Raw genomic sequence first — 21,593 nt, 5'->3', positions numbered from 1 at the left:
TCGACTTAAGTCAAGAGAGAAGAATGCCCAAAGACCAAGTTGATATCGAAGCTGGGGTCTGACTACTGACCCCAGGACCCTATATATACATGGAGACCGGAGTAACTACTTCCCGGACCAGAGTACTCGACATATGACAACTATCAATAGATGAAACAGGAGAACGATAGACGTGGGACCGAACACAAAGATAGAACAAGGCATGACAGCGTGGGACCGTAACAGATAACGATAACGGATAGGGGTGGCACCAATACGTACCCTGACAAAATCCCGATCAGATGTTCTCCACCAAGACTTCGGCACAGTTAGACGCATGGATGCGGTGGGATACCAACAGCCTGAGCGACGAAGAGCGCAAGGCGTGCATCTTTGCCCGTGGCGAAGCCTTGGCTATTCTAGAGTGGCTATGTCATCGCACGAAGTCCATCCACTACATGATTGAGACGGACAAAAACAAGGATGCACAAAATATCATGGCGACAGAAAAGTTCCATGAAATGATACTTTGCCGCTATGCCCGTATGATTCTAGCCTACGACGCAGAAGCCAAACATAACAACATTGGTGGTGCCCCTTGCTGTACCGACACCAGTTTGCTTTTTGTCCAGCTTCAGGGCGTCTGCAGCGGAGAATTGAACAAGGTTATATGTCGCAGTATCGACCAGCTTCCTCGTTCCTTGGTCCCAAAGATGCTCAAGTTACCCGTAATCACTCTCATTGACTGTGATGCCTGTGCGGATTCCTCAACGCAATTGAGTAGGTGGACCAGTGTCTGCCTTTGGATATTCACTAACCACGTCACAAACTAGGAACTCCCAAGGAGATTCTGGAACTTGGTACGAGTGTGAGGGATAAACTGTATCTGGATGGCATGAAAGTCAAGCTGGAGAGCACAAATCCGAGTACGTGTGTTCGATTATGCCTTTACGTCGCAAATGCTTATCTCTTCATCAGAATCAGAGTCTGTTCCGCCTTCTAAACGACGGCGACTTTGATATTGTACAACACATTGACACACATCTTGATTTACATACATGCCATGTTTTATTTAGTACTGAAAGGCGTGTATGTCCTGTAACATAATGACGATTGTTTTATTATCTGTAGTTGTGTGCTGCTCGTATCGCCAGACCAATATGCAAATTCTCGCTGGGATGAAAGCTTCTGGCTTTACTGTAACTGCTGTGCGTTTGAATTTATCATCAAGGTCAATGAAATCAACTAACTTACGTTTGTTGATGCTTCTTCCACCCACTTCAAAAAATGTGTTAGTGTCTTTGTTCTGGTGCGTATATACAGTAAAGCTCTTCCGAAGCCCTCCTTGGATTGTACTACGGATTGGTTGAATACTAACCCATGTGAAATTTGTTTGTATTAACGGAGACATAATCAGATAACATTTATAGACCCACTGCACGTTACTGAACATTACATTATCAGTTTTTTTTCGTATCTTCGCTTTTGTATGAGTCGTTGTTTCAACATGGGAAAGGGCAAGGGCAAGAGAACTCAGGAAATCTGTGTGCGTTGTCCTCGATGCAACAAGCCATTCGCTAAGCATGCAGATGTCCAAAATCACATCAATCAACCAAAATCGGCATGTCGTTTTCAATATGAGAACGTTATGCATTTTCAGTCCAATCGTTCAAGCTCTACATCTAGATCAGCAACCCCCGTATCTCGAGACCCTTCTCCCGAAATTGGTAATTTTATGGAAGTGGACTATATCGACAATTTTCTTGGCGCGTCATCAGAGATGGAAGATGACCCACCCCCCAAGGCATCAAAATACAACTATCCGTACATGAAGGAGGATTATAACGGGGCTGGAAGAGCATTTGGAACAGGCCTTACATTCATGGATCAGCTCAAACAGGATCAATTCGAACCCCAGCGGGCGGAAAATTTGTACTATCCTTTTGCCTCGAAAGATGAATGGGAGCTCTCCCTGTTCCTACTTCGCTCTGACATGAGCGTAGGAATGCTGAATGATTTTTTGAAACTTGAACTGGTAATTGAGCGTACATTCCCATCATTATTTATTTCAGCTGAGTCGATCCCGTATAGATAAAAAAACTCAACTTGTCCTACAAGTCGGCAAAAGATCTACGCAACCGGGCAGAGATCCTTCCCTCTGGTCCGCAGTGGAAGAGTCAAATGATCATACCAGAAATACCAAGCAAAAATCAGCTAACGCTTTTTTACCGCGATGGATTGGAATGTATCAAGGCGCTTCTCATCAGTCCCTTGCTCCAAGATAGCATGCACTTTAGCCCATTCAAGCTCTTCGACAAGTGCAACGAGATGATGTGGGTATACACTGAGTGGTTTAGCGGTGACATTGCGCATTTTATGCAGGTTAGTAGCAATGCCTTTGTCCAAGTTTGACGACAGTATAACAAGGTTCCCAAGGACCAGCTCCCAAAAGGAGCAACACTTGTACCTCCTATTATTTCCACGGATAAAACCAACATTTCCAACATGACCGGAGGCCGTGTCGCCTACCCTGGCCTTATCAGCATTGCCAACATAATGATGAACGTTAGAAACAAATCGTCAAATCATTTATTCCTTCTTTTTGTTCTTCTTCCCATACCAAAGTTTCTTCATCGCTCCAAAGCTGTGAATGGGATGATGGCAGCACGGCTATATCACCAGTGCATGGACATTGCTCTAGAATCGGTCAAACAAACTGCGAGGGTGGGAACCACCATGGCAGATGCATTGGGGAATAATCGTTTCTGCTTTACACCGCTTGCTGCCCTTATCGTTGATACTCCAGAATCTGCTCTGGCGGCTTGCGTCGCAGGATCCACATCCTCTGTGACGTTGGCACAATACGAGACGTTTGGGGATTCCTTTCGCCACCCTTCCCGAACTGCAGATCATACAATCAACACCATCATGGCCATCAACAATGTTAAGCCCCCTAATCATCTCAAACCATATCTAAAAGAAAGCAAAAAGCACCGTCTCAATGGGGTTCACCTACCGTTTTGGAGAGATTGGCCCTTGTCTGATCCTTCTGCATTCCTTACGCCTGAACCCCTTCATCACTGGCACAAGATGTTCTGGGATCATGATGCAAAATGGTGCATTGCTGCAGTCGGAGGTTCCGAATTGGATTTTCGATTTTCGATTTTACAGCACCGCACTGGTTTCCGACACTTCAAGGAAGGGATTTCTTCCTTGAAACAAGTGACCGGTAGGGAACATCGGGACGTTCAGCGATACATTGTTGCTCTCATTGCAGACACAGTCAGTACACCCTTTATCTTAGCCATCCGGTCTCTGATGGACTTTCGGTATCTCGCACAATCTCAAACAATCTCCGAGGCAATGTGTCTCAGAATTGAGCAGGCACTGCAAGATTTCCATGCCAATAAACAAGCCATCCTTGACGCGGGAGCACGTCGAGGTAAAAAAAACAACCCAATCGATAATTTCTATATTCCAAAACTCGAGTTTTTGCAAAGTGTAGTACACGCAATTAGACTAAATGGATGTGCAATCCAATGGTCTGCAGACACGACAGAGCATGCACATATCGAGGTGGTCAAAGCCCCTTCCAGTTCCAGCAATAATCAAAGATACGAGCCTCAAGTTTGTTGATACCTTGATCGTCGTGACAAATTGCGCAATTTCGATTTGTTTACAGCTATACGAGAAATGAGGATTGATTTTCGGGCTATACACTCTGCAACAATTACGGATGAGGAGGAGCAGGAGGAGGGGGATGAGGGGGAGGAAAACGGCGAGGTTGTGATGGACACAACGTCAGAACTTCTTTCAACAATCATGCCGATGACAACCTTTCAATCAGCAAAGTCCAATCGCATTGTGGATTACTTCTACAAAGCTAGTCTCTATGAGCGTGGCGTATTGGAAGGCCCAGTCCCCTACAGAACATTTTCTTGCAGCAAAAACGTTGTTGCCCATTTATCTAGGGATGCTAGTTCCAAAAGATTGCATATCGACGAGGTTGCGAGCATTTTTAAAATTCCCGACCTACGACCAGCAATTGCCGATTATGTGTCACTCATCAATAAGGAATCAAATCCGAGATAGACCAATTCTCGAGGTTATCACATCAAGGGGATAACTGGCAGGCGTGTTTCTCCTCCCGGTTGTCCGTTGCCGTATTCAAAACTTGAGGTATGGCATAAGGTCCGTATACAGTCGACTGCGTACCAATACCCTCATGAGATCCTGGAGGCAGTCACACTTAATGCATATCCGCCATCTAACAAACATCCTTTTGGATACTTCGATTCAGCAATCATAAACGTGGATGAATCTGAGGAGTGGCCTCGCAGCGGGCTTCAAGGTAGTACTTCTTTGTGACTTTTTTCCGAACCCCGTTGACCAGCCAATATTGTAGGCCATTCTGTCGTCGACATTCGTATTATTTTTCGCATTGTCGGAGAGACACCCAGTACTGTGTCTCCCGATATTACTGGAAGATTTCTCACATACGTCCAACGTTTTGAGGTTTTAAATCAGCCACAGTCTCTAGGTTCTGCGATCCGTGGACCTTACCCAGAGCCAATAACCGGCATGTATAAATTAAAACGAAGTCAACGTACAGATAACACCATTATGGGTGGAATTTTACCATTGAATCAAATACGCTCCCTGGTTGATCTGGTCCCTCAGATGGGCGAGAAGGCAAGGCGAAGCCTTACTACACATAACAGTCATTCCACTAGCACCGAGTTCCGATTAAACAAATATTTTGACAAAGAACTCTATTTGGCCCTGTCATCATAACATATCCACCTCAGGAAACCCACAAAGTTTTCAATCCCTAATGCACATTGCCACTCAAATTATCACCCAACACGCCGGCCTCGTTGTACACAAAGACGACTCGGATCAATATCAACAGCCGCTTCTCACCAGTCCCGCTTTCTCACACTGTATCATTGTCACCTACTGCATATCCCTCCATCCATCTCATCTCTGCAGAATCAAGTCGTTCTCGCTCATCTTCCGCTCACCACCGCCCAAACTCCAAAGGATTCTTCCCAGAGTGCCTCTTCCTCTAAACAAAAATTCGCCTCCAGTCTTGTCGGTCCGTCCTGTCCTCAATTAGCGCCCATCTTGCCGGAGATACTCACTTTATTTTTTCAATTCCATTGCATATTAAGCTGTCAGCACCTTATCTGAGATCTGGCGCCCTCAAGACATTCCCTCCCTATTTCTACCCACTGAAGTCCTTTGAGGATTGAGGACATCTGGAAACATACTGCAGACAGCACTATGTTATCTCGAAGCCATTCGTCCCAAGGTTCCCAAAATTTGCAAGAGGAAAGCATTGGCCTCTCTCCCACAATCCATACCTGCCATGCCTCTGTATCATTACCTACTGAATACCCCTCCATCCGTCTCATTTCTGCAGAATCAAGTTGTTCTCACTCATCTATTCCACCCACCACTGCGCAAATTCCAAAGGATTCTTCCCAGAGCGCCTCTTCTTCTAAACAAAAATTTTTTTCAAGGCTTGCCGGTCCGTCCTGTCCTCAATTAGCGCCCACCTTGCCGGAGATACTCACTTTATTTTTTAAATTCCATTGCAGATCAAGCTGTCAGCACCTTGTCCGAGATCTGGCACCCTCAGGATATTCCTTCCGTGTTCCTACCCCCCGCCAAAGTAGGGGGTAGCTCTTTTCCTCCTACTCATTCCCGTCCAACTTCCAAGCAGATCTCTTCCGATTTGCAATCCATAGCGTCTCATACACATCCAATACATCCACACAACAGTCATCCCTCCGTATCTGGCCATAACCCTTCCCCGACCCTCTTGCTTGCCTCGGGCACCAAATCCGATCAGATATTACCCCTCAAGTCTTTTGTTTATAAAGTCCTTCGCCACTCAAGGACATCTAAAAATGTACTGCAGATAGCACTATGTTATCTAGAATCCATTCGTCCCAAGGTCCCACAGATTTTGCAAGAGGAAAACATCGGCATTCGCTCTTATGCTCAGCCCAAAAGCAGTATTCAGAAAGCTACCCCAGAAGAGCTGGCGATGGATGCTGAGCTTACTGCTCTTGAGAACTCCGGCAAGATCAACATCATCAATAATTTCATTGACAATTCTATGCAAACATTCCGTGTTGCCGATTCTGGTTCACAAGATCTGGCTGAATCGTGCATCTATCCACAAGACTCTCTGTCCAGCGTAGATGTGCAGGTCTCAACGGCTCCTCTTTCCACCACCCTTTCTTTGCCATCTCCCCTCCTGTGTCCCCGTAGAGCCTTTCTGGCATCCCTCATCCTGGCCTCCAAATTTTCACAAGAAAAGTGTTATTCTAACCGTGCTTGGGCAAGGTTATCTGGTCTCCCACCTCGTGAAATTGGTCGCTGCGAACGTGCCCTCGCACAAGCCTTGCAATGGCGACTCTGGGTCGGCAAATGTGCCTTTGGTGAGAGTGCTGCAACTGCCACATAGTCTCAATAAGTTTCAACTTTCACGACCGCGCCATGTAGTATGCATTCTCAATAATCACTCTTTTGCTTGCCACCACTACGCGCGCTCCTCCCGCATTCAGTTAGATAGGCATCTTCTTAGACTAGCCTAGAAAAATCTATAGAACTTTGTTTTACGTATACAGAACCCCTGAAGAATTTTTATACCCGCAAAGTTTGTTTTTAGCTTGAATTCCAACTACGACAAAGTGAGCGTATCACACACCATGCAAATCATCAGCTATGAGGAAATTTTACGAATTGAAGCAGAAGTATTGGCCCCTACTTTCCCAGATCTAATACATCCTACAACTTTCCCAGAGGCCGCCTCACTTGCTTCTCAAAGACAGCAATACGACTTGGAAATGGCTCAGTTAGTTGAGCAGACCCAAAAAATGGTCCTTTTGACCGAGAACAGGCTGATACTGGCCATCCTGGCCCTTTTCAACAAAATTAACTGGACCACCCTGGACCCAAGGTTACTATCGTTGGCTAAAGCCAAGATTACCGAGGGTGACCAGTGGCTCAAAGCACGAGCCGTGAGTTTTCTGTTTCTTCAAGTTTCAAGTTGATACTCTTGCTTAAGATAACTAGGAGGAGACACTTCGGGATGCAGACTCAGGCAGCCCCGAGCACATATTGACCCAAGGGATGTCCATTATAGCCAACGGCCAGATTCATATTCGAACGGTAGAGGTGAGTCACAGTGATAACTACTTTGTTTCTACACTTTCTTAGTAATGGGCAGGATCTCATACGAGAATGTCAGGATCATTAATAGGGTCAAGATACTACATTGTAAATAGACACTTAATTGCCTTTAAAAATGTACATTTTATTGCTTGATATGATTGAAGAGCTTTACTAAGACCAATCACATTGGACATCAAACTCTCCTAAGTCTGGAATCGTACATAGAGATAGCTAGGAAAATCCAAAGCTCACAGTAGTAATGTTGGAATGCTACAGAGCTCAACGGAGCATCCCGCCGATGACACATGACGCTATACTGTCTACAGCCCACTTTGATGCTACATCCGGTTGGCAGGACAATACGTTGAGTTACCTCCGAAAATCCGGATTTACTGATGCAGCACTTTGTGTAAGTAAAATTTACACACAAATAGTGTATGTCAGACTTACACCACTAAATGAATTGAAAAACTTGTGTAAGTATAACATACACACACTGCTGGCGCTGATACATATTTGATAGAAAAATATGTATTGGTAATTATGTTTCCTGTTGGTTTTTGACATATTTTTCTCATAAATTGAGTCCGGGGTTACCCAATTAGGGAAGCCCAAAGCCTATATTCCAATAAAATACATCAAAAAAATGTAGGAAACATAATTACTGGGTCTTATTTTCTTTGAAAATATGTATGAGCGCCAGCGGTGACAAATTGTCTTCTTTGTGTGTAATTTTCACTTACAGTAAGTGCTGTTTGCATTACTTACAGAAAATGTGTATGTTTTACTAACACCGGACAAACACAATTTGTATAATTTAGGTGTTTATTCTATTTACAGGCTACTTACAGTAATTGTGTTTGGTTGACATACAGCCACCAAACACAATATGTCTTTGTTAAATTTTTGTTTCCCGACACATATGCTGTAAGATGAACATACACCTAAACTTACATAAGACATGTAAGTTTTCTGCTGTATGTTTAACTTACAGCGGTCGGCGCCCGCAGTGACAGTGGCATTGGGCGCTGTTCTATGTTTGTCGTGTTGGTCTATGTCAATGCATATAAACCGGAGGCACTGCATCGGGGAGCCGATATTATCTGCAACAACTTCCCAAAGCCTCTCAGCTGCAATCCAACGATACCTCTGACTTCCTTTCCCCAAAATATTTCCCATCTAGCCGGCAGAAATCACAAAATGGCATTGTACCCCGTCGAATCCACCATTTCAGATAGACACGGCACTTCCACTATCCTTCCACCAGAAATCAGAGAACTCATCCTTTCTAACTTTTCAAATTCCTATGACAACGCGAAAACGCTCTCAGCACTGGCATTATCCTCCCACGCCCTGCGTACAGCTGCGAATAGAGTGCGCTTCTTGTCTGTTTGGTTTGTAGCCTCCGATCGGCAGACAGTGCGAAGAGAAATTGACCGTATACGAGCTTTGTCGGAGGTGTTGAGGCAAGGGAAGACCCTGAAGACGTTGCAAGGGGTGTGTGATTTCATTGGCGAATTTGTATTGAGGCTAGCAGGGGATCACTGGGGAACAGAAGATGACGAAGAAGAAAATGGCGATAATGGTTCCGGCATAATACTTTCATGCTTGTACGACGGATCAGTTGCATTGATACTCAACAGCATCTTTAGAAACACGTCTCCACTGGCAATCGGTCCACTATTTGCGCCGCGCAGGCTCGTCCTCGAGGTGCGCTATGCTTCAATTCTGGGGTGCACCTGGGACGAACTCGAGGTCTCGCTTTCAGGAGCACTGAACTCCCTGGTCACAACGTCCCAGCTGACGGATCTTCGTCTGGGATGCATCCGGAACGTGCCCTTAAATCTCATATTGACATGCAGTACTCTCAAACAACTTCATCTCGGTATGTCATACTTCAGCCCACAGGCGCTTTTTTCGCCTCGCAATCTTGGCCCATCAAACACAACTTCGGCAGAATCAAGTGCTGTTGTCGGCGTGGAATTAACCTCCTTGTCGATGCAGCTTGATATGACATTTGAATCCCTCATCAATTTCCGCTTCGCTGATATCCGTTCGCCAATGTTCGCGTCGCTTGTCTCGCTCAAAGTCACGCTAACACACTTCGACAGCTTGAAGAGCTTGCGAGAGATACTTGGAGCCACGAATCGGTTGGAAATACTTGAAATTGCCTTTCTGACTGTGATCGGTAAGTTTGAAGTCATGTCGAAGAAAAAAAGGACAAGAGCATATCTCCTCACAGGTCCTCAAAACGATCTGGTCATAAGCCTTGATGCCCTTCAGTCTTTACACACGCTTAAGGTTGACTTTGAGTTGGAGTACGGGACAGGAGGAACAGTTTCTTCTCTGCTCACATCCTCTTCGTTGCTCAAGAACTCGATGCCATCATCGCTTGAAGTGCTCGAAATCCGCATCAGAATTAAGGATTACCCGTATCGTTTTTCTTTCCCATACTTAAAAAATGCGATGATGGTATGGGATGAGCGCCTTTCTGGTATACTCAGCTCTAGGAGAAATTCCGATGGAAGCAAGGATATGAAACGGGTATTGGTGTCGACCAACATCACATGAAAATCTGACAGGCCTCAAAAAGACATCGAAAGATGGGAAACACAATGCCGTGAGTTTTTAGAGAGCGCGTTCCATTCAACTTGGCGTGTGTATCCAAGGCTGGAACATGATGTAAGGCTAGAAAGAGACTGGGATATATGGCGGGTGCATTGCGCAGAATTTTGAGCGAGATTTGTTTGGTACGATACCTGTGCTAACAAGTACTAGTGGAGAAGTATCTGTCTGCAAATCATGTATAATCGATAGCCTTGGTACATCCAAAATATGCGACGCGAAGTAAACAGCCTTGTGTAATGTCTAAAATCATCGTGCCATCAATTGTATAGGCGCCTAATATGGCCATGCACACTTCACCACAATCTGAGCCGTTTCTTTGCGACCAGTTTGCCTTTTCGCTCTCCATTAATTTCTCAGTAGACCCGTGACCAGCCTGGTCACGAGGCTGATGCTCCCAGTACGCGACGCGCGCCAAGGTAGTTTCAGTCCCGTGATGAGAAATTCTAAACTGTTACACAACTTTTCGTCTCGCACGTCGGTACTGTCAACCTTTTTCTAACAACTCCCAACCTGAACGTTGCTTTCAAGCTTTCTTCCATAGCGAATATCTCATGGCCTTGACGACAACATTATCGAAGCGCGTGACTCAACGAGATATATATCAGTGGCTTGCTTCAAGAGGCAATACGTGGCTGAAATCGCATGTGCTATACGCAGATCGACAGGTCGTCGTGCTGAACAAGCCGCCCAATCTCATTTGTCAACTGGGAAAGCATAATACAGGAGATGATGTGAGTAGAATATAATATAGTGACATATGATGTCTGAATCATCTAGTGTGAAGAAACGCCTCGACTCCATCTATAAAGGTCTGTCTACGAATATGTGCCATGTCCATGTTTACGATATATTATGTCAAGACATAAAGCGATGGATACCTGCCTCTGAGCCATGTTCTGTTCACCGACTGGACAAGGTGTGTAATGAATAAGTATTCAACGCACATTCTTACGGGTCGGTCAGCCTACCACAGGCTGCCTTCTTGTCGCGTTGAATAGCGTCAGTGGCAAGTCGCTCTCCCGCCAATTCACTCAGGGCACGGTACAGAAGAGTTATCTGGCCCTTGTCCGTGGTGGAGAAAAGTCATTCAGCTCCAAGCAAGGCCGCATCGAAGCGCCTATTTCTTACCTTGATGGACGGGCTCAGATAGATGATTCAGGGAAGGAAGCTATTACAGAATGGGAGGTGTTGGGTGCATCCGTAAGTCTTTCACATTGTTTTAGGTGTCATTTCTGAAGTGAGAAGACCAAAATACCTCTTTCTTTATTGAGACTCGGGCTAGTGACAGGTAACAAGCACCAGTTGCGGATACACCTTGCAAAAATATTGCAAAGTATGTATATTTTTTCCACTTGGAAATGGCTGACAATTTCCTTTAGCACCTATTGTCGGCGACTCACTTTACTCCTCAAAGCCCTTAGCTCCAGCGATTGCTGAAGTCACAGATATCCCAGAAAATCGGTTGTTTTTACATGCTTCTGAGATTTCGTTCTATGTGGGTAACCCTCTTTATATTCAAAACATTATGTTTATTGGCGGACACACAGAAATACACGGAACGGGGAAAACGTTATCGTTTGAAGATTCGCTCCCCTATACCTCCGGATTTGAAAATTGTTTGCGAGGATGCAGACATTGATTTACCTCATATCGATGGAACTGTGGTCATTGACGAGGAAGTTGACGGCATTGACGATCGATATCTCTGGGATCGCCGAAAATACAATTAAAGGTTCAATAAGGATAAGCAGGCAAGGTCGGTATACTTAGGTGGTCCTACAATACTATAATCTATCGTCTCTGATCAATGGGATGACCCAGCACCCTGTCCCTCCTGCTTCTTCTGTCCGTGCTGAACACCTGCATTCAGCGCCTGACCAACACCCACTGCAATTGCACCAATAGCATGTGCGGCACCCGAGGCCAATACAGCACCTCCTGCCCCAGCTGCGATGGCTGGAATCGTTGGAATCGATCCTGCCGTGATAAGGATTGCGCTTATGATACTCATTGCTTTCGGATGCTCGCTGGTGATAAACTCGAGGGCGTTACACGCGTTGAGGAGCCACACAGGCACCTGAGTCGTGGCTGTCACCACTACCAAAAGTTTCTCCGATCAGCGCGCCGTAATGCGGGATATACAAACCGTCCTCACCTTCACCACCGTCTGTTTGGGAACGAGGCGCAACAGCATCCTGTTTACTGCCACCTTTGGAGGCCACGATCATCGTGTCGGACTTGGCCTTGGTGTTTGGTGTGTTCGGTGGTCTCGCTGGAAGCTCCTTTTCATCCTTCGTGTTCATGCGTGTTGGCCAAAATCCGGTGAAAGTCGCGGCCCGTGATAACTTGGGCTGCGCTGCTGCAGCAACCCCCGGCGTTTCGATCTCTTCCGGCTCCTCCACAATAGTTTTCTTTGAGAACCACGTTGAATTCGATGACGTCGATGACGTCGATCGTGTAGGGCATTCAGGCCCTTCTTCAGCCTCTGATGGCGCCTCAACGGCCGTCGTATCTTTTTTCTTGAAGAACCACAACGACGTGCCCTTTTGTTGGACTTTAATGGTTTCTTTGGCGTCTTTGTCGATGGACCCTAGAGTTTATGTTAGTGGTACTTTCGATAGGTAACGGCCGCCACAGCTCACAGCCCAAGTTCACCACTGCGATCTTGAATTTTTTCCAAGTCCAGCGGTACTTTCCTCCATTAACTTTTACAATGACTTGCTTCAACTCGTCCAGACTGTTACGTAGTCAATACATCTCCTACTTCGTCGAAATGCGAACGGCTTACCGAGCTTTAGCCTTTGGTCCCATGAAATGTTGTGCAACTTTGTACCAGTATTCCTCCGGCACGCCGCGCGCTATACATCCCTCCTTGATTTTCTCCAGCCACTCCTCAACCGGCATATCCTTCTTCGGGTTTCCCGTAAAAACCGGCCCATCGGTCCACTGTGCGTAGATAGGCTCTAGGTCGAATTCCTTGATTTTGAATGCTTTCAGCATCCTGTGCGATAGCGTCGGGCTATGGGGTGTGAAAATAGTGCGAGTGTGCGTGTGCTTTCTCAGAAGTAAGCGTTCTTGGGGAGAGTTAAAAAGGGAGGCTGCGTTGCATTTTATGTTGGCTGGACAGTGGAAGCCTCATTGTTTCGGCGCGGCTCACCATATTCGCATTGATGCAGGTGCATACTGGATGAATCCATTTGTATTTGCATTTGCGAAACGCTGTTTTATGGTGTCATGTCGCTAATGGAGCTCACGTTCTGAGGTTCCTTTGATGTTGCTTGGCAGATAATCTTAAAACGTGTAGATATGAAAAACACGTTGCACGGCGGAGAAGTTGGCTACAAGGTTAACTGCCTGTGAGTCACTTTGTGATTCGTCAAGGATACGTTGTTCCTCATGACCTTTAGTACTATGAAGCAAAGGCATCATTCACGGAGGGTAAGATACTCCAACGACGTGGTTATGAAGACGAGTAGGAAACCTATGGAACAGCCAGTGATGACTTTTACAACGATTCTTTTCGATTCCTTCGATGAGGTCCAGTAAGATTCTTTGTTCTTGGGCTCTTCGACTCAAGGAGTGCTGAAAGATCTGCCCTATCAATTTTAGTAGTATCATGTCGATTTGGTGATAATCACGCAGCTTTCTTTTAACTATACACCTGATGGGCAACTTCGGAATATGCTATTAATAAATATATCTATCTCACAGTCTAAAATTCGCAATCTGTGTCAATTTGTCCCATTGCCTGTATACATATTCTCAACATGAGAATCACTCAACAATTCTTATAAGCTTGAAGTGTGTTTTTATACCAAGCTAATTTTGTTTGAACCAAGTACGTCAGCCAATGAAATTGCTTTTCGCTGTACACACGTGACATTGGATACCCCTAATCGCGTGAAAGTCGCGTCACCAACATCTTATACTGAGGCATGCACTAAAGAAACCAATAAGGTCACTGGCTTGATTTATCCCACTAAATATTACACATATATTGCTAAATTTTACAGTTTATCCCTTTTACAACTCGCCTACCATATAAAATTGACTCTCTTTCTAATAGAATCTACATGGGGACCCGTATGGGAGACCGTAACATTCCGTTCTTATCACCAGATTACTTTACAGATATCTCGATACCTTGTCTCGGTGCTCGGCTTTATTGGGTTGGTATTGAGCAGGGCTCATGCCGTGGATGATTGTGTGTGAAAAATTAGTTGTTCTTACAATCAACCTCTCGGGATGTCGGCAGGGTATATGTATGGAAATTCGTTTGTGCCGCACACTGAGAATTGTGGAGCATCGTTGAAAAATTGCACTCTATATAGAGCTTAGTTATACAGATTGCAGATTTTGGTGAATGGATCCTGTAAGTAATTGGTTGTAACTTCATAAGTATGAGTGAAAATCAATGTCTGGGACTGTTCGCACGGAGAATTTTTGGAATTCTACGTAGAGGCGGAAAAGCTATAAAAGGGAGTAGTCTTTTGTCCAAAAAACTAACCTGGGGTTCGATGATTTCTTTAACAGCTGCTTTACTATTACTCTCTTTGTGCATTTTTGACTTCGGTCAGGCACGTAGGTTCAGGGATACAGGGGGCACAATTGTCTTCGAAGAAGCATGGACGATTCCACAATTTGTTACTCAATTTACGTAAGGTTCTCTCAAGCCCTAGATCAGTATCGCTATCTCTGAAGTTCAAGTGTTGATTTAGAGGCCAAGCTGCTCAAGGTACGCCCGACTTCATCATTGTCCATCGTTTTGTCAATGACCATTGAACTAACATTATGCTTTTCTGTTGGAAGGAGGCACAAATGCAGAGCTAATGAACAACCTGCTTGACGTACATAATCAACGATTGCAAAGTATGAATGAGAATAATATCGATTTTGTGGGTTCAACAAAACCTTTCTCGTTATTTTCTGCACTGCCCACTGATATCTAGGTATATGTTACAAATTAACTTAGATGGTCCTTTCATGTGCCGAGCCGTGTATTCAAGGAATTTCTGATTCAGTATCCGCGGAGAACATGGCGGTGCAGGTAAACGACCAACTAGCGGCTACAATTTCGAATGCTACAGATAGATTTGGAGCCTTTGCGTCGCTCGCTATGCACAATGCAACTAATGCTGCATTGGAGCTCAAGCGTACAGTGCATGATCTTGGGTTTTTGGGTGCGAGTTTATTTTTCCTAGATGAGATGACTGAACATTTACACAAAAACGGTACCTCAAGGAGCCTTGTTGAACGACTACCAACAATCTGGGTCGGATGGCCGTGAGTCTTGTCAATACCGTTTTGACATATTGTGATAATAAAAACACAACATGTGCTAATTAAATCGTGGTATGACTACTGTTAGAAACATTGTTGTACTATGACCAGCCGGAGTATGACGTATTCTGGCAGATGGTGTCGGATTTGGACGTGCCTGTTTATTTCCACCCCAGAACGAGCATCCAGACGATTCTCAACTTATCCTTTTCGCATGCGCCGTTTTTGATCGGCCCAGCGCAGGAATTTGCAGTTGGTTTGTCAACTCACATTCTTGGGTACGTTTTTCAATTGTATGAATTCCCTTTCTCTGATCCGTAGGCTCATCTGTATGTATTTGATACTCACAGGCTTTGTACAAATGGTGTTTTTGAGTACGTGTCAAATATAAAGGCGGTAAAAACATTCCGCTAATATTATAACTGTTTGACCATTTTTTGACCGCGACAGCCGGTTCCCCAAGCTGAAGATAATCGTCGGCCATATGGGAGAGCGCATTCCCTCGGATCTAGTCAGAATAGATACCCGTGAGTAACTTAAGTAGCTTAACTGGCGATGTTCTCATCGTCTTCTCTGTGTTTTTTTTTTGTTGCAGAGCTCAAGCGAGAGATTCCGTTCGGCTTGATGATGAAGCAGAACGTCACCACGTATTTTCGCAAGAATATTTTCGAGACTACCTCTGGGAATTTTGCACCGGATTTGTTGAACTTTCACATTGGTCAAATTGGATTGGACAGGATTATGTATTCCATTGATTATCCATTTGTGAGTTCCCTCCTGTACTCACGATCGATATAAATGCTAGGCTGAATTTCCTCTCATAGGTGAATATCCCTGATGGAACGGCGTTTATCAACGCTTTGTCCAGAACGATGATCCCAGAGGATCACAACTCCTTGGCGAGAGGGCTGGCAATTAAAGTGCTTCGGCTCGATGATTGAATAAATTATGTAGCAGTATATGTGTGTCATCAGTCACTGTAGAGATCCGAATAGTGCCGATAGCTTTGTGTATGAATTTAAGTGGGCTATCAGATGTGCAGAAAAGAGAGGTGAGCACGCCCTCCGTTTCTCAGGCTTATGGCCAGAGATGACCAGTTAAGGCTAACGGAAGGGGGTTGTTTTTAAAGTAGAACGTAGTTTGTTTGATCTCCTTCAATACAACCCTTGTAAGGAGGGTGGTCCCTTTACGGCGGTGATACGAATAGAACTTGAAATGAAATACAACGACATCTTGGTGCGGTATTTTCATGCCGCATCGGCCCACATACTACACCCACCCTCCGTACTCAATGCTTATAACTCTTCTGGGTCAACATAAAATTTTCCTGTTTATTCAGATACGGCTGCTGAGAGACAGTTGCTTCTCAAGCGAGAGTTGCATGCATTTTTGTTGTTAAACATTGGGCAATGTGGTTAAAAAGTCCCTAGTATAGCTTCTAAATCGTTCGAAGGGGTAAACTGTCGTACATTATAAGTATGTCTCCTTCCCTATGTCCTACAACGGATGAGATATATGAAATAATCTTTGACTTCATCGAAAAGGTTGATTCGACCAAGATTCGACTAATATCTACTAATATGAAGCCTGGCCAAATATAAGCAAATATAACCAAATAAAATGCCACCTGCGGAGCCGACCCGACTCATCCGCTTTCTCCGTTGCTCATCATCGTCCACAGCGCCCACGCAGTTGCCCACAGCCTCTGCATCAAATTGTTTTCTATCGCACAAAACCCAAGTTATATGCTATATAGGCCCACACCAAACAATCAAACAGACGACAGTTCACAAACCAACCACACTGATAACCAAACCGCTTGCCAACATGGAATTCAACAGCAACAACAAGCCGTCGTCGATGAGCCAGCAAAGAATGGTCTTCGGCGTAGCATTTTGCTTGACGTACCTCCCGAGACACTCACCTCTATCACCTCGTACCTTACACCACCTGCGTTACTCGCCTTGGGATGTGTCTCCTCGTATCTTGCTCACCACGTAAAGGCGGATAACACATGGCGTCGCGCATATGCATGCTATTTTCTTGGGGTATCGCCTGAAAGCGATTTGGAACTTGAAAAAAATCGACAAAGTATGTCTGCACCCAACTCGAGTTTATGGAAAGTTTTCTTGCTCAGGCGAGGAGACGGAAAGAGCTGGAGAGACGAGTTTTCGTGGCGATATGTCATGATTGGGTGAGTCGTTATTCTTTTTTGCGGCCTTTCTATGCTGTATTTGCGCATATATGCACATCAACTTCCGTTATTCTTTTACCCTCCTTTTTTATGCTCTTTCTATGCAGACTTTGCGCATATATTCGCGTGCATTTTCCATCGCACTGTTTTTATTTTGATCTCCCATCTTTTCTGTTGGATATACGCGAGCATTGGCTCCAATTTCCGTTATTCTTTTCACTCTTTTTTGTGTTCTTTTATGCAGACCGTTTGGATATAATCGCGTGAAATTTCCATCACGCTGTTTATTTCGATCTCCTATCTTTTATGTTGGATACATGCGAACATTATCTCGAATTTGCGTTTTTTTTCACTCTGTTTCGTGTCCGCTGTATGCAGACATTGCGGATATATTCGCGTGCAGCTTTCATCACGCAGTTTTTATCGATCTTCCATCTTTTCTGCTGGATATATGCGAACATTATTTCAAATTTCCGTTATTTTTTCACTCTTTTTTGTGTCCTTTTTATGTAGACTTGATGCAAATATGTGTGTGCATTTTTCACCACGCTGTTTATTTCGATCTCCCATCTTTTCTACAGGATATATGCAAACATCATTTCCAAGTTCCATGGTCTTTTTTAGTCCTTTCCGTGTCCTTTTTGTGCATTTTTTGCGCATATATGCGCCTGCAGCTTTTATTGCGCTGTTTATATCCATCTTCCATCTTTTCTGCTGGATATATGCGGATATTATTTCCAAGTTTCATGATCCTTTTTCACTCCTTTTTGTGCGGTTTCTATGCAGTCTTTGCGCATATATGCACCCGCAATTTCCATCATGCTTTTTATATTGATACCCCTTACTTTTTGGTGGCTATTATGCGAATGTACTGTGCATATATCCCCCATTATTTCTTCTCTGGATACCCGTGGTCGAATTACTGACTCCTGCTTATGAAGCCGATGGAGTCGTTCCAGGTCCATACCGACAACACACACCCCAATTCTACACTCTCCGATTTCCAATGTCCTTCTCACTAGAGTTCCTTCGACAACCTCGGTACCTCAGGCCCTGTCGTCTGAAAGTCAGTCGACTCGCCATTTTTATCCCAGCACACGAAATGGTACGGCGGCGTTACTTACAGCCTCGATCCAGTATGGGGTTGTTGCACGCTCCATGCCGCTCTCTGGTCGAGTGTTGACAGGGTACGTTGATGCCCGAATGGGTTTCGGACCGGGTGGAAACGGTGGCAACTTGAACGGAAACCCGAATGCTCAGTTTACACCAAACGTCACTGCTTGCGATGTGGTTGTTTCTTCTCCGACATGGGGGCCATCGGCGCGTGTTGCGTGGGGTACGCGTGCAGGAGACCTGGTAATCAGCACAGCACCCCGGGCAATGGATGGTAGTCTCCGCATTTCTGGAGGCTCGGGTGTGCAGGTCAAGAGATGCAGGGTGGGTGATGAACACGAGGGTGTTGTCAGGGATGTAAAGTTTGTCCAGAAACAAGGCAGATGGGTTGTCAGTGCCGGAGACGACGGGCGGGTCAAGGTTTGGGATGTTGGTGTCTTTGCTAATAATGCAGATCGTGATGCACAAACTGGCGAAGACGTTGCGATCAGGTGTACATGGAGCTCACCTCCGATGCTGGTCGATCGCTTTGGATCTCGTGTCGTTGGAGTCGGTGCAGGGGGTGGTGTTGTCCCGGATAAGTGTGTTCGCGCTGAGGCCACCTTTTCGACCACGGATGACGGTGTGGGTGTAGTAGTGGGTGTTGGGGAGAGTGGAGATGTGCATGTTTGGGTCGGGCGTTCATCAGCATTTGTCGATGACAAGGTCAGGGTTAAGGTGAAAGAAGTGTTCGTTGAATGTCCCTTCAAATCCGTGGAGGGTGCCGCGAGAAGGGTTACCGCGCTCGACATCGATCCAAACATCGACAGCACAGCGGCCTCCCTTGCTTTCTTGATCGCATACGAAGATGACCCTCTGTTCTATAGGATTCGGATCCCTTCAACAGGAGCTGTCGACCAAGGAGACCCTCTATGTCACACCGTCGAAATTACACCGTTCGGCGATCCGAATTTCGGGCCTACAAGTGTCGTCGTGCCGTACTTCGGGGGCCAGTCCTCTGAAAGCTTTGTACTGGTAGGTGACCACATGGGATGTGTCAGCTTATACCATTGGGGTGCTGCCGTCTCACCGCTTGTGGACCACGTACCTCCTCTCCGTACATTCGAAGCGCACCGCGACGGTGCGAGTGTCACTGCTCTGTGGTGGGACGGACTAGTGCTCGTCACCGGGTCAGCCCGCGGGACGACGCACGTGTGGGATGGGATCTCGTTTGCGCATTTGAGGTCGTTTGTGTCGCCTGTCGCGAAGATTAGGGGAAGAGGTAGGGGACAGCAGGTACGGTTGGCAGGTGGGGCGTTGGCTCTAGCGCCTCATGGGGCCGGTGGGGTGGTAGCTCCTGTTATGGCTAGGACAGCCGGAGGGAGAGAGGCGGTTAGGCACATCGTGGTTAATGACGAAAAGGACGTCCTTGTTGTTGCTGTGGGCGATACAATTATGGCATGGCATGCAGATGTTGTTCGACATGGTGCTCAATCAGGAGGCAAGGGAGGTGTGAGGGGGCGACATGCACCTGGGACGGGTGCGCATGGGAAGAAGAAGCCCGGGGCGGGGGTTGCGAAATATATTGGTATGTGTTTCTCCCTCATTTACATCTTTCATTTTCATCAATGTTCATTAATAAATGCTTCGTTGTTCTACAGGTCAATATGAAATGCGGCAGACGATTGCAGAATCTCGCGATCTCTTAGATGCGGAACGAAACGTTTCCAGCACATCATCCGCGGCTCTGGCGAGGCGGCAGGTCGAGCATCGGGCAGGGTTGGACAGCTTGGGTCTGAGTGAAGCTGAGGCAGTTGAGTATGTTCTTATGCTGAGTCGGGATGAAGCTGCTGCTGCCGCTGTGGAACGTGCTAGGAGGGCAGAGCTGGAGAATGAAGGTATGTTTGACGAAGACGTTGTAGAAGACGATGAATATGAAGATGATGGGATGAGCGTTTCTGGGCCATCGCCATCTGTCTCCTCATCAGCGTCGTCGACGTCTGGTGTTTCGTCCGACGGGGTTTCTGCTGCCCCATCTCCATCAGCATCTGTGTCGCCTTCGCCATCCATATCTTCGTCGTCGCTATCGTCCTCGTCCTCGGCCATTCGTGCGCGTTCAGGGCAAAACACTCGACTGGCGATGGCCGGTTCCCGTCGTCACCATCGCTACCATGAGCCAGCGAGGACGTCGTCTGGTCAGCCTATCCTCACACCGTCACGCTCGAATGCGAAAGTACAAGTATCTTCACCCTGGCGTGGTGGCGGTATCGATGGTGGAGAGCCTTTGGAGGCCGGTGAAGAGTATCTTGCTGAAGAAGAGAACATTGTGGGCGACGATATTGACCCATCTTTGGTCAATGCAATGTTGGATGGACAGGGTCAGGAACAGCACTTCCCACCTATTACCGGGAGTGTTGGCACCAGTCCGGGTGAGGGAAGTTCCTTGCATGGAAAGGGCAAGGAAAAGGAAAGAAAAGTTGGTAGTCCTAGTCCATCGTTGGTCGGGAAAGGAAAGGGTACCAAACCAAGTGGCGGTTTGAAGACTCCTGCTGCTTCTGCTCCCAATGTCAATACCAGTGGGAGCCTTAACCCGACTCCGAGCCCTTCCTCGCTCAAACCCAAAGTGAGCGTGTGGGGTGCGTCTACTGGTGGACTAGCGCTAGGAATTGCGAGGCTGTCCTCGTCCCCTCCATCGCCATCCTTTTCTTCCGTCGCTGCTGCTGCTGCTTCTGCTGGCGTCGGCAGCAGTGCCGGTTCTCCTATCCGACCGGCTGTCGTTTCCTGGGGAAGACCTGGTGCTAGTGTAGCCAGCCCAAATTCAAGTGCTAGATCTAGAGTTTCGTCCGGTGGTGCGATTTATGGAGCCCGAGAGGAGGAGGATTTGGACGATGATTTGAGGTTTGCGCTCGAGTTGAGTTTGGTTGAAGCGAGGAGTCGAGGGGAGGATGTGTAATGCGCTGAAAACTAAGCGTAATCTTTAGATGAGTTTTCAGTAGACTGTTTTGTTTCTTCTTGTTTTTTTTTTCTTATGTACCACAAGGTATACGTGATTCATCCCATGCCTTGACCTCTTTTTTCAATTTTGGTGTTTCCGTTTCGTTATATTCTATCTGTTTATACTTCATTTAGTACTGGTTTGCCTCGCCTTGCTGGCGTTAATGCTAACTGGGAGCTTTGTGCTGAATAAATTTGTTTGTTAGGGCTTATTTCGGCCATATGTGATTCTTGGTTT

At 46.0% G+C, this 21,593-nt stretch overlaps 8 protein-coding genes across 8 annotated transcripts; 7 read left to right on the top strand and 1 right to left on the bottom strand.

Moving 5' to 3' along the window:
* Positions 1 to 281: 281 nt before the first annotated feature.
* Positions 282 to 4,773, top strand: JR316_0011112 (uncharacterized protein; the record flags this gene model as incomplete). Its single annotated transcript, XM_047896773.1, has 9 exons — positions 282 to 759; positions 813 to 905; positions 1,111 to 1,187; positions 1,640 to 2,014; positions 2,071 to 2,361; positions 2,416 to 3,610; positions 3,662 to 4,035; positions 4,171 to 4,330; positions 4,385 to 4,773. The coding sequence occupies 9 exons, from the start codon at positions 282 to 284 to the stop codon at positions 4,771 to 4,773; spliced, it is 3,432 nt and encodes a 1,143-aa protein (XP_047744818.1).
* Positions 4,774 to 5,350: 577 nt separating this feature from the next.
* On the top strand, positions 5,351 to 6,457 carry JR316_0011111 (G1/S-specific cyclin pas1; the record flags this gene model as incomplete). The annotated part of the gene is made up of 3 exons (XM_047896772.1): positions 5,351 to 5,358; positions 5,505 to 5,512; positions 5,583 to 6,457. The coding sequence occupies 3 exons, from the start codon at positions 5,351 to 5,353 to the stop codon at positions 6,455 to 6,457; spliced, it is 891 nt and encodes a 296-aa protein (XP_047744817.1).
* A 244-nt stretch (positions 6,458 to 6,701) lies between these two features.
* Positions 6,702 to 7,252, top strand: JR316_0011110 (uncharacterized protein; the record flags this gene model as incomplete). The annotated part of the gene is made up of 3 exons (XM_047896771.1): positions 6,702 to 7,013; positions 7,069 to 7,170; positions 7,223 to 7,252. The coding sequence occupies 3 exons, from the start codon at positions 6,702 to 6,704 to the stop codon at positions 7,250 to 7,252; spliced, it is 444 nt and encodes a 147-aa protein (XP_047744816.1).
* A 174-nt stretch (positions 7,253 to 7,426) lies between these two features.
* On the top strand, positions 7,427 to 9,738 carry JR316_0011109 (uncharacterized protein; the record flags this gene model as incomplete). Its single annotated transcript, XM_047896770.1, has 3 exons — positions 7,427 to 7,576; positions 8,008 to 8,017; positions 8,162 to 9,738. 3 exons carry the CDS (start codon positions 7,427 to 7,429, stop codon positions 9,736 to 9,738), a joined length of 1,737 nt encoding a protein of 578 aa, XP_047744815.1.
* An 817-nt stretch (positions 9,739 to 10,555) lies between these two features.
* Positions 10,556 to 11,525, top strand: JR316_0011108 (putative RNA pseudouridine synthase ZMO0505; the record flags this gene model as incomplete). Its single annotated transcript, XM_047896769.1, has 5 exons — positions 10,556 to 10,711; positions 10,759 to 10,995; positions 11,041 to 11,128; positions 11,175 to 11,290; positions 11,343 to 11,525. 5 exons carry the CDS (start codon positions 10,556 to 10,558, stop codon positions 11,523 to 11,525), a joined length of 780 nt encoding a protein of 259 aa, XP_047744814.1.
* Positions 11,526 to 11,599: 74 nt separating this feature from the next.
* JR316_0011107 (uncharacterized protein) lies at positions 11,600 to 12,795 on the bottom strand (the record flags this gene model as incomplete). Its single annotated transcript, XM_047896768.1, has 4 exons — positions 11,600 to 11,883; positions 11,951 to 12,385; positions 12,438 to 12,532; positions 12,584 to 12,795. The coding sequence occupies 4 exons, from the start codon at positions 12,793 to 12,795 to the stop codon at positions 11,600 to 11,602; spliced, it is 1,026 nt and encodes a 341-aa protein (XP_047744813.1).
* Positions 12,796 to 14,830: 2,035 nt separating this feature from the next.
* Positions 14,831 to 16,016, top strand: JR316_0011106 (2,3-dihydroxybenzoate decarboxylase; the record flags this gene model as incomplete). The annotated part of the gene is made up of 6 exons (XM_047896767.1): positions 14,831 to 14,953; positions 15,187 to 15,353; positions 15,426 to 15,449; positions 15,526 to 15,602; positions 15,671 to 15,840; positions 15,900 to 16,016. 6 exons carry the CDS (start codon positions 14,831 to 14,833, stop codon positions 16,014 to 16,016), a joined length of 678 nt encoding a protein of 225 aa, XP_047744812.1.
* Positions 16,017 to 16,820: 804 nt separating this feature from the next.
* JR316_0011105 (uncharacterized protein) lies at positions 16,821 to 21,314 on the top strand (the record flags this gene model as incomplete). The annotated part of the gene is made up of 4 exons (XM_047896766.1): positions 16,821 to 17,269; positions 17,783 to 17,797; positions 18,292 to 19,949; positions 20,023 to 21,314. 4 exons carry the CDS (start codon positions 16,821 to 16,823, stop codon positions 21,312 to 21,314), a joined length of 3,414 nt encoding a protein of 1,137 aa, XP_047744811.1.
* Between the last annotated feature and the right edge of the window lie 279 nt (positions 21,315 to 21,593).

This window comes from Psilocybe cubensis, chromosome 10 (genome assembly GCF_017499595.1).
Source record: "Psilocybe cubensis strain MGC-MH-2018 chromosome 10, whole genome shotgun sequence".
Lineage (NCBI taxonomy): Eukaryota > Fungi > Basidiomycota > Agaricomycetes > Agaricales > Agrocybaceae > Psilocybe > Psilocybe cubensis.
Note: the sequence above shows the minus strand (reverse complement) of the source record. Positions and strands in the feature narration are given on the sequence as shown.